General features: G+C 51.5%; 1 protein-coding gene across 5 annotated transcripts in view; it reads left to right on the top strand.

The window, feature by feature from the left end:
* LOC146394444 (arylsulfatase D-like) overlaps positions 1–12,094 on the top strand; it is a 17,895-nt gene extending 5,801 nt beyond the window's left edge. For 4 of the 5 annotated variants that reach the window (XM_085007033.1, XM_085007034.1, XM_085007032.1 and 1 more), the window contains 6 exons: positions 881–1,304; positions 1,676–1,812; positions 4,050–4,184; positions 7,701–7,863; positions 9,033–9,154; positions 11,540–12,094. In XM_085007033.1, coding sequence (XP_084863159.1) covers positions 881–1,304; positions 1,676–1,812; positions 4,050–4,184; positions 7,701–7,863; positions 9,033–9,154; positions 11,540–11,904 — 1,346 coding nt within the window. In that variant the 3' untranslated portion in view covers positions 11,905–12,094. Of the gene's footprint in view, positions 1–880; positions 1,305–1,675; positions 1,813–4,049; positions 4,185–7,700; positions 7,864–9,032; positions 9,416–9,527; positions 11,039–11,539 lie in introns of those variants that run through there. The other variant, XR_014834879.1, reaches the window with a different exon arrangement.

Here is a 12,094-nt window from a genome sequence, read left to right as displayed (position 1 = left end):
CATCTACGAACCCCAACCTCCCCGTCTAGCCCACTGCCTCCCCCTCCCTCTTGGCAACCACACGTCTGTCCTCCAGGTCTGAATCTTTTTTATTGCGTAGATAGGATCCTTTGTGCCATATTTTAGATTCCACATGAAAGTGATATCATATATTTGTCTTTCTCTTTCTGACTGACTTGACTTACTGTGAGAATCTCTAGTGGCATCCATGTTGCTGCAAATGGCACGATTCCATTCTTTTTTATGGCTGAGTAGTACTCCATTGTGAATATGGACCACGTCTTTACCCCTTCTCCTGTTGATGGACATTTCGGTGGCTTCCATGTCTGGGCTATTGGACATCGTGCTGCTGTGGACATTGGGGTGCACGGATCTTTTCGAATTAGAGGGGAGGCTTGAGGAGTTTGTCATATCAAGGTGGTTTTATATACACTAGTTTATCCATTCTGTATATACGGCTTTGCATCTAGGAACCCCAAACTCCCTGTCCATCCCACCCCCCATTCCCCCTTGGAAACTGCAAGTCTTTTTTTGTTTTGTTTATTTATTTATTTATGTATTTATTTCATTAATTTTTTTTTTTTTTGTCTTTTTGCCTTTTCTAGGGCCACTCCCATGGCATATGGAGGTTCCCGGGCTAGGGATCAAATCGGAGCTGTACCCGCCAGCCTATGCCACAGCCACAGCCACGCCAGATCCGAGCCGCGTCTGCAACCTACACCAAAGCTCATGGCACCGCCGGATCCTTAACCCACTAAGCAAGGCCCGGGATCGAACCTGCAACCTCATGATTCCTCGTCAGATTCATTAAGCACTGAGCCATGACGGGAACTCCTGTTTTATTTTGGTTTTTTTTTAAGTGTCTTGCTTTCCTCTTCAGGAAAATGGCACCAGGGCGTCAACTGTGAATCCCGCACTGACCACTGCCACCACCCCCTGAACCACGGGTTCGACTACTTCTATGGCATGCCGTTCACGCTGGTCAGCGAATGTCACCCAGGCTGGCCCCCGCAAGTGGCCGTGGCCCTGGGGGGGCGGCTTTGGCTCTCCACGCAGATGATGGCGCTGGGGGTGCTCACGGTGGCGGCCGGCAAGACCCTCGGGCTCATCTCCGTTCCCTGGAAATTCGTCTGGGGTGCGGCCAGCCTGGTCCTGCTGTTCTTCGGCTCCTGGTTCGCCAGCCTGGGGTTCGTCCGCCGCTGGAACTGCATCCTCATGAGGAACCACGACGTGGTGGAGCAGCCCATGGCTTTGGAAAGCACGGCCCGGCTTCTGAGCGGGGAAGCGCTGTCCTTCATCCAGCGGTAATGACACGATCCCGTCGGAAGCGGGAGCGGAGCTCTCCGAGCGTCTGAGCCTCGTTGTCATCCGCGGGGTTGCGTCAAGCAGATGCGTTTGAGGAACGCCCACCTTGGGCGTTCCCTGGTGCTGCCGCAGGTTAAGGCTCAGGTGTGGCCACTGCTGTGGCTTGGCTTCGATCCCTGTCCCCAGAACGTCTGCATTTCATGGGCGCCCCCAAAAGAGGAGAAGGAGGAGAGGCAGGAGGAAGAGGAAGAAGAAGGAGGATTCCTCATTCGCGGGCGGACGGGTTTCCAACACCGGAGCCTCTGCTGCGAGGTCACGGCCCACAGGCGATGCTCCGACACGTGAAAGCTGCTCTTCCTTCTTCTTGCAGACATAAGCCTGGTCCATTCCTGCTCTTTGTTTCCCTGCTCCACGTCCACGTGCCCCTCATGACCACCAAAGAGTTCCAGGGGAAAAGTCAGCACGGCCTCTATGGCGACAACGTGGAGGAGATGGACGGCCTTGTGGGTAAGTGGAAGCTCAGCCGCGCCGCGGCCCGTCCTGACCTCACCTCGACAGCGTGACAGCAGGTTGGCTGTCTCGCCAGGAACCAGAATGAAAGACAGAGAAGAAGAAGGGTCTTCCATATCCTTCGTGTGCTCCTTCTGGCTTTCCCATTTTATTTTATTTTATTGATTTATTTACTTACTTATTTTTAGGGCTGCACCTGCGACCTATGGAAATTCCCAGGCTGGGAGTCGAATTGGAACTCCAGCCACCAGCCTGCACCACAAACCACAGCAACACGGGACCCGAGCCGCATCTGCAACCTACACCACAGCTCATGGCAACGCCGGATCCTTCACCCACTGAGCAAGCTCAGGGATCGAACCCGCAACCTCATGGTTCCTAGTCGGATTTGCTAACTACTGAGCCACGATGGGAACTCCCTTTTTCCCATTCTTTTCTGTGATGGTTTATCACAGGATATTGAATAGCGTTCCCCGTGCTTTCCAGCAGGAGCGGGTTTACATCCATTCTCTATATAACCCTTCGCCCCTGCTAATCCCCACCTCCCAACGCATCCCTCCCCCTTGGCAGCCGCAGGTCTGTTCTCTCTGGGAGTCTTTCTCTGTTCTTTAAGGTCATTTGTGTCGTCTGTTAGATGCCACCTAAAAGTGGTCTCATGTGATACTTGACTTTCTCTGGCTGACTCGCTTCACTTCCTCTGAGAATCTCTAGGTCCATCCATGCTGCTGCACGGCTATGATTTCATTTTTTTTAACCACCCCCTTGCCTTTCCAATTTTTTAGGCTACTTTTACATAAACTCGTCCTTCTAAACTCTGGGATTTAAAGCCACACCACGAGGAGTTCCCCTGTGGAGCAGCAGGTTAAAGATCCAGCGTTGTGTGTGACGCTAGTGGCTCCGGTCACTGCGGTGGCTTGGGTTTGATCCCTGGCCCGGGAACTTCCGCATGCCATGGACAAGCCCCCCAAATTTTTAAAAATAACAAAAGCCATCCTGAGCCATCCCCCAAAGTAGACCATTACTGCTATTGTTCAGAGCAATGGCCTAAAGTCACTTTTCTTCCGTGGCTTCGAGAAAGCCTGCAGGAAACCAGCTTCTCTGAGGAGGTGACCCTTAAAACGTGGACGTGGAAATCCTTGCAATTTATCATAGCACGTGCTGGGACCTGCAGGGTGTGACGTCGGGCCAGGGGAAGCGGCCAACACCCCTCCAAATAGGAAGGTGGATGATACAATGTTTGCAAAATACTTCATTTTCACTGCTGCCCACGCCCCCCCGGGGGTGTGTGTGTGGAAAATCTTTACTTTCTGTTTTTTTCACGTCCATGGGGTCCCCAGGCGGGAACGTGACTGCTTGGTTTACAGACAGCTGCCTGCACCTGCTGTGTCTTGACTCCCTTTGGCCAACACACACTGATGCTCAGGGCTCTGGCTTCCTGCTATGTAGACAGGCACTTGCCACATCCTTCTTTCTCACCATTTCCCCTTGCACACACTTTTTTTTTTTCTTTTTTTCTTGGCCTCACCTGTGGCATGCAGAAGTTCCCAGGCAACGATTGAACGCCGGCCACAGCAGTGACAACGCCAGATCCCCAACTGGCAGGCCACCAGGGAACTCTGCATACACGCCTTTTTTTTTTTTTTTGACATGTGTACACGTGCAAACAGAGCGTTTGGAAACATTCCATGGGTGACCTACGGGCTTGACGTGTTTCTTCTATTTTCTATATCGGTGACGGCTTTGCAAGCAAGATTCAGAATCCTGCAGGGTTAGAAAGCATAGCTCTACCATCCCACGGGGCGCTTACATGGATACTGATGGTCTCCTGGTGACTGTGGTTCCTTTTTTCTTTTTTTTTTTCTTTTTTTTTTTTTTTTGTGGGGGGGAGCCACACCTGCCACATATGGAAGTTCCCAGGCTGGGGGTCGAATCGGAGCTGCAGCTTCAGGCTTACGCCGCAGCCACAGCAACACAGGATCCGAGCCACGTCTGCAGCCTACACCACAGCTCACGGCAACACCGGATCCTTAACCCACTGAGCGAGGCCAGGGATCGAACCTGCATCCTCACCGTTACTAGTCGGGTTTGTGACCACTGAGCCACCCTGGGAACTCCCTGTGGCTCCTTTTTCTTAATTGGCAAGCAGTGATGTATATTCAGAAAGTGGGGTTGTGTTGAATTCGCAGATGCCGTTTTATTGACGCTGCCCTGACACATTTCATTGTTCTGTAAAGGGGACATTCTTAACGCCATCGAAGAACATGGGTTGAAAAACACGACGCTCACGTACTTCACCTCTGATCACGGGGGACACCTGGAGGCAATAGATGGGCACGTCCAGCTGGGCGGATGGAATGGGATATACAGAGGTAAGGCCGTTGGGTTTCAAGGACAGAAACGTGAGCAGTGAGAGGCCATCCACCAGCATGGTCTCCATGAAGATGCAAGTTTGATCCCTGGTCTCACTCAGAGGGTTAAGGATCCCGTGTTGCTGTGGCTGTGGTGTAGGCCGGCAGCTGTAGCTCCGATTCAACCCCTAGCCTGGAAACTTCCATATGCCGCAGGTGTGGCCATTAAAAAAAAAAAATTAAGTATTTTCATAGATACTCTATTGGAAGTTATTATAAAACATTGGTTACTTTTCCTGTGTTGTATAATAATCCTTATAGCGTATTCAAAGGGAATTTCTTAGAGTTTCCGGTGGCCTAGTGGTTGAGGATCCAGTGTGGCCACTGCTATGGCTCAGGTTCCATCCGTGGCCTGGGAACTTTCACAGGCCACAGGTGTGGCCAAAAAAAAGGGGGGGGGAGTTTCTTTTTTTTAAGTGTAGTTGATTTACAATATTGTGAGTTTCAGGTATACAGCATAGTGATTCAATATTTTTATAGCTTATATTCCATTTAAACTTATTATTATAAGTCTCATCCCAGCTCCCAGACGATAAAGCTGTGTCCATTTCATACCCTACTGAGTGCCATGTTTTTGCATCCATGTGTTTTTTGGTTGATGCTTTTGCCGTTTGAAATGCCCCCACGCACGGTGTGAAAGTGCTGTCTACCGCTTCTAAGCACAAGAAGGCTGCCATGTGCCTAATGGAGAAAATGCATGTATCGGATAAACTCAATGTGAATGTCAACAATATCTATTTAATCAGGTGTCTTGAAACAGAAGCGACACAACAGGGTTATGTACTGACGGACTGATGAAAATACAGTGACCAGAGGCTCCCAGGACCCTAACCCCAACTTTCTCCTAAGAGTCAAAGTTCTGTTTTCACTAATTCAGCAGCTATGGTGACTTTGTGGACAGAACAACTGGGAAAAACGAGAAAACCACCAAATGATCTTTTTCATTTGGGGACACACACATGTATGTGCTTATGGTTGGCGAGGTTGTAAAAATGGCCCTAGAAAAATGCTCCTTCCTTTCTTGTGGCCTCTGTGACTCTGATGAGCTGTCGCTGCCGTGATCGCAGGTCCAACAGAGAAGTCACAGGTGACTTCTAGGAAGGCAAGAGATTTGCTGGGTGGGCCTGATCCAATCCCACAAAGTCTTGAACGCAGAGAGCTTTCTCCAGCTGATGGAAAAGGAGAAATCAGATCTATTTGAAACATGAGACGAACTCAACCACCTGTTGATGCTTTGAGGCTGGAGGGGCCGCTGTATGTGAGAAGAAATGCAGAGGGTGACCCTGTCAGCAAGAAAACGGTGACCTCAGGCCAAAAACCACCGTGACCTGGATTTTTCCAACAACTGAACAAATTTGGACCTGAATCTTTCCTCCCATCGGCCATGCACAACCCCAAGATGTCACGGGCACCTCGGTCCTACAACCACCGTGACCCGGATTTTTCCAGCAACTGCATAAACTTGGACACATGAATCTTTCCGCCCATCCACCATACACATCCCAAAGATGTCACAGGGGCCTCAGTCATACAACCACTGTGACCTGGATTTTTCCAACAACTGGATAAACTTGGGCGTGATCCGTCTGCCCATCCGTCGTATGCAACACCAATATGACATGTGTCCATTTACAGTCGAATTGCATTGTTCTCAACACTCATATCCTACAAACCTACACTCTGCAAACATGTTGATCTCAGACTCTCTAACCCACAAGGGACCACCCTGCCAAGCCATGCCAAACTTGCCACCTACACAGCAAACACCTAATAACTAGGGGGTTGTTGTCAGCTGCTGAGGCTGCAATAACGGTTATGCAGCCCTAGGAGATGAATGCGAGAGCGTTAAAATGCTACCTCCAGGAAAGAAGCATTTCTTGAGTGAGATTCTGAACAGTCTCTCTCTGTTTAAAATTCTCCCATTGCAATTTACAGTTGTTTCATTACCAGGTGCCAACTTCGTAGGGAATAACAGCATGTTGCCTTATGCTTGATCATTATTCGAGTTTGTTCAGGAGCCAGTCTGGGTCCCAAGGCTTTGCCAGAGGTCGCTGAGAAGGTCATCTTAGAAATAAGAAGAGCTAGCTGAGGGCAGTAAGGAAACAGGTGGAAGGAAGGATGAAGGGCTTGGAGAGGATAAGGCAGGTTCCCATCCATCTGTCCATCCACTTGTCCATCCTCCCATCTGCTCATCCGTCTGTCCATCCATCCATCCACCCATCCATCCACCCATCCATCTATCCATCCATCTATCCATCCATCCATTCATCTGTCCATCCATCTGTCCATCCGTTCATCCATCCACCCATCCACTGTCCATCCATCATGCATCCATCATCCATCCATCCACCCATCTATCCATCCACCCATCCATTTACCTATTCATCCATCCATCCATCCATCCGTCTGTCCACCCATCCATCCATCCATCTGTCCATCCACTTGTCCATCCTCCCATCTGCTCATCCATCTGTCCATCCGTCCATCCACCCATCCATCTATCCATCCATCCATTCATCTGTCCATCCACCTGTCCATCCATCCACCCATCTATCCATCCACCCATCCATTTACCTTCATCCATCCATCCATCCATCCGTCTGTCCACCCATCCATCCATCCATCTGTCCATCCACTTGTCCGCCCATATGTCCATCCACCCATCCATCCATCTGTTCATCCACCCATCCATCATGCATCCATCCATCCACCCATCCATCCATCCATCCATCCACCCACCCATCCATCCATCCATCATGCAGCCATCATCCATCCACCTGTCTGCCCATCCGTCCATCCATCCATCTGTCCATCCACCCATCCATCATCCATTCATCACCCACCCACCCACCCATCTCTCTGTCCGCCCATCCATCCAGAAATAAAGAGGAAGTTCGTCAGTGAAGGCAGCCCACCATCCATACGTATGAAATCCCAGAGCTAGTTCTGCCTCTGAAGGCACACCTCCTACCCCCCATTTATGGAGGCGGCTACAAAGACTGACCGATTTCATGGGGTTGTGGAGAGGTGGGCCTCACGTGCTGCTGGGGAAGTGACAAGGTGCTAGAACTGTGGTTGCTACTGATCTGGGGACCTCCAGGCTGCCCCACTGTGCCTTTATTTATTTTTCATTTATTTTGCTTTTTGGGCCACACCTGCAGCATATGGAAGTTCCCAGGCTAGGGTGCAGCTGCAGGTCTACACCACAGCCACAGCAACACCAGATCCAAGCCACATCTTCAACGTACACCACAGCTCACGGCAACGTCGGATCCTTAACCCACTGAGCGGGGCCAGGGATGGAGCCCATGTCCTCATGGATCCTAGTCGGGTTCTTAACCCACCGAGCCACAGCAGGAACTCCCCACTATGCATTTCTCTCTGCAGGTGTCTAGGTACAGACACACAGGTGCCCCCAGGTGTGTGTGCAGACAGGACCATCTCCTGGAGGAGCCTAATGACATCATTGCCTTCCAGGTGGCAAAGGCATGGGCGGCTGGGAAGGCGGGATCCGCGTCCCTGGGATATTCCGGTGGCCCGGGGTGCTGCCGGCCGGCCGCGTGATCCAGGAGCCCACCAGCCTGATGGACGTCTTCCCCACCGTGGTCCAGCTGGGCGGCGGCCAGGTGCCCCAGGACAGGTACCTGTATCATGAGACCACCTGCTCCCCAATTCCTGAGATCTCCCTGCCTCCCTCTTCCCTATTTTAGGGGAGAAAACCTGCAACACTGGGAGAGCATTTAGAAAATTCTCAGCATCTTCAAAGGGAGGGGACTGCCTGGTGTGAAATGACCACACTCAGTAAAACATGAACTTAAGTGACCTGCTGGGTCAAACTACTCGTTTGCAGGGTTTTTTTTTTTTTGGTCTTTTTGTCTTTTTGCCATCTCTAGGGCCGTTCCTGTGGCCTGTGGAGGTTCCCAGGCTAGGGGTCTAATCAGAGCTACAGCCGCCAGCCTACGCCAGAGCCACAGCAATGTGGGATCCAAGCCAAGTCTGCAACCTACACCACAGCTCACAGCAACACCGGATCCTTAACCCAGTGAGAAAGGGCAGGGACCGAACCCGCAACCTCATGGTTCCCAGTCGGATTCGTTAACCACTGAGCCAGGACGGGAACTCCCCAAAGTGAATATTTTGATAGAGATTTGATTTTACTTCATTTAAGGTAATAACTAGGAGTTCCCACTGTGGCTCAGTGGGTTAAGAACCTGACTAGTATTGATGAGGGTGTGGGTTTGATTCCTGGGCTTGCTCAGTGGATTAAGGATCTGGTGCTGCCACAAGCTGCAGCATAGGTTGCACGTGTGGCTCGGATCTGGCATTGCTGTGGCTGTGCTGTAGGTCTCTGCTGCAGCTCCGATTCGACTGCTAGACAGGGAACTTCCCTCTATTTTTCCCTAAAAAGAAAAATAAAGAAATAAATACAATGATAAGGCGTAAGGAAGGCCCATCCAGTCACGGGTCCGTCGGTGGCTTCCTTTGTCCTGTCGCTTTGCACATGTGACAACGTATCTTGGGGTGTGTTAGGTTTTCAAAGGTTCTGCTGCCCTCGTGGTCCGCCTAGGGGCCCGGGCAGTCTGGCTGGAATTTAAGACGACCTGGTGTTGATATTTGGAGCCACAACGGTGTGTGTGTTCTGAGCATGAAGTGCTGCCTGCAGTGTGGGCATCCTCAATGAGACCGCTGACCTCTGCTCTGCTGTTATCTGGGGACCTGGCAGCCTTGGCACGTTCAGGGTCCCAGGTCCAAGATGTGGCTTGAGCGTCCTGGTTCTGATTCCCTCCTGTGGTCTCTTCACTCACTCAGGGTGATCGATGGCCGGAGCCTGGTGCCCTTGCTGCAGGGAGAGGCCGAGCACTCGGCCCACGAGTTCCTGTTTCACTACTGCGGGGAGCACCTCCACGCCGCACGCTGGCACGACAAGGACAGTGAGTACACGCCGCGTCCCTGACACAGGGGGCTTGTACTGGCCAGAGCTCCCCGGAGAAACGGAACCCAGAGGACGGGTGGTGGGTAGAGGGATGGATGGGTGCGTGGATGGATGAGTGGATGGATGGTGGATGGATGGATGGGTGGGTGGATGGGTGGGTGGGTGGGTGGATGGATGGATGAGTGGATTGATGGATAGATGGATGGATGATGGATGGATTGATGATGGATGGAAGATGAATGGATGGATGGATGGATGGGTGGGTGGATGGGTGGGTGGGTGGGTGGATGGATAGATGAGTGGATTGATGGATAGATGGATGGATGATGGATGGATGCATGGATGATGCATGCATGGATGATGGATGGAAGATGAATGGATGGATGGATGATGGATGGATGATTGATGGACAGATGGATGGACAGAAGGACAGATGGATGCATGCATGCATAGATGAGTGGATGGATGGATTGAGTGGATGGACAGAAATGGACGGGGACATGGATGGATGGTTGGGTAGGTGGATGGATGGACAGAGTCATGGTAAGTAAATAAATAATAGCAACAGGTAGATGAAAAAGATGATGTGATAGGTGAATAGAGAAATAGACACAGACAAATAATAGATGAATAGATATAATTGTTTAGATACATATAGAGGGAAAGCTATAGATAGCTCATGGTCAGATAAATGATAGACGACTGATCATGACAGAAAAATGCTACACGGATGAAAAGATGTACAGAGATGCAGAGATGATATGTGGAGATATAGATAAACAGAGATGATAGATAATAGACAGATAAAGGTAATAGATGGGAGACAGGTGAAAATGTAGGTAAGAAAGAGATGATAGAAAGGTGATCAGTAGACGATTAGATAGATGAATTGATACGTCGATAGCTGGATGACAGTCGTACTGGCTGACGAGGTTATGGGGACTGTTGAGTCTGTGATCTTCATGGCAGCCTGGCGGGAGCTGATGTTGCCTTTTTGACTCCAAAGGCTGGAGACTCAGGCAGAATGTCTGTGCTGCACTCTGGAGGCAGAATTCCTTCCACGTTGGGAGGCCTCTGTCTTTTTCTTTTTTTAAAGTCCTTCAACTGATTGGGTAAGGCCCACCCACACCATAGAGGGCTGTCAGCTCACCTCCACATCTATTACTTTCAATGTTAGTCTCATCTTTAAAAAAAAAAAAAAAAAAAACTCCCAGGGGATACGTAGACTAGTGTCTGTCCCCATACCTGTGCCCCTTCGCCTGGCCACATGGACACGTGAAACACTCTCATGGAGCTAGTCCTTTTTTCACAAGATGAGAACATTCACTTGCTATCTCAAGGGGGATGATGCTGACACTGGCCCTATTTATGGGAAAGGGATGTGTGGGTCCAGTCCAAGTGCCTTCCTCTGATTGGCTGTTATTGTCCCAGGTGCATCCACCTGAACCCCTTGAGGTCCTAGCAAGACCTTGCCCCACCACGCGGTTGGCCTAAGTTCCTTGCTTCTGGGTATAAAAGTAATACCGGGTGTGCAACACTGCAAATCACCAGTATTTCAATAAAATAAATTTTAAAAATAAAAGTAAGAAGGAAGGAGTTCCAGTTGTGGCACAGCGGAAACGACTCCGACTAGTATCCGTGAGGATATGGGTTCGATCCCTGGGCTCATTCAGTGGGTTAAGGATCTGGTGATGCTGTGAGCTGTGGTGCAGGTCACAGACGTGGCTCAGATCCTGAGTGGCTGTGGCTGTGGCATAAGCCTGAAGCTGCAGCTCTGATTTGACCCTGAGCCTGGGAACTTCCATATGCCGCAGGGGTAACCCTAAAAAGCAAAAAAAAAAAAAGGAAAAAAAAAAGGAAGGAAACAGCAAACAATTAAAAATAGAAAGGATAAGCATAGGCTAAGGGTATCTGTTATCCTAATCCCCAGGGGAGCCCCTGAGCACCTGGCCAGAGGGCCCTTTGCCTCCCTGCCTGGGTTTATAGGAACCACAGGAGGGGCAGCAGGAAGTGAGATGAGAAATCTTCCCCCCATGACACAAGTTCACAAGGTTCCAGGGGCCCCCTCAGAAGTGGTACCGCAGAAAAACAGGTGTAAAGTTTAATTCTTTTTTACTTGACTCGGCCAAGGAGAAAATGTGAAGAGACGGAAAAAGATGCCATTGGTAAGAATTGCATGCGCGCGTGCACACACGGGCGCGCGCACTGATTTGACAGCGATCATGCGGGACCCACGCTGCCCACCCCTTCCGTGCCTCCCTCTCCTGGCCTGTGGGCTGTTGCGGAGGATTCCCCAGGGCTGACACCTGGCCAGGTGTGCAGGGACCTGGCTTCTCCGGCCCTGATTGATGCCCTCCCCTCCCCCAAACCTCTTTGCATCCAGGCGGAAGGCTCTGGAAGGTCCACTACGTCACACCCCGCTTGCACCCCGAGGGAGCGGGGGCCTGCTACGGCCATGGCCTGTGCCCGTGCTCCGGGCCGGGCGTCACCCACCACGACCCCCCTCTGCTCTTCGACCTCTCCGAGGACCCCTCGGAGGCCCGGTCCCTGGCCCCCGGCTCGGAGCCCCTGTACGGCGCGGTGCTGGCCAGGGTGGAGCAGGCGGTGCGCGAGCACAGGAGGACCCTGAGCCCCGTGCCCCCGCAGCTGTCCCCGGGTCGCATCGCGTGGAAGCCCTGGCTGCAGCCGTGCTGCGGGCACTTCCCCTTCTGCTCCTGCAGCCAGGACCCAGCCCTCAGGGAGGCTTGACGGCGCCCAGTCCTCCTGGCTGGGTGACGTCACCAGAAAGTCAGAGGTGCCGCGGGAGTTTGAGGAGGCGGGGGACACTGCACCCTCCTGCCTGGTGGGATTGTGAGCTCGTGCAGCCTCCCGGGAGCTTCCCGAACAATAAAAAGTGGAGCTGGGCAAGGATCCAGCAGTCCCACGCCATTCGAAGCCA

Source organism: Sus scrofa, chromosome X (assembly GCF_054392235.1).
Source record: "Sus scrofa isolate SSC_HxYL_T2T_F1_AM1 chromosome X, Sscrofa_HxYL_maternal_Yorkshire_Landrace_v2.0, whole genome shotgun sequence".
Lineage (NCBI taxonomy): Eukaryota > Metazoa > Chordata > Mammalia > Artiodactyla > Suidae > Sus > Sus scrofa.
The sequence above is the reverse complement of the archived record's forward strand: the minus strand, read 5'-3'. Positions and strand labels throughout refer to the sequence as shown.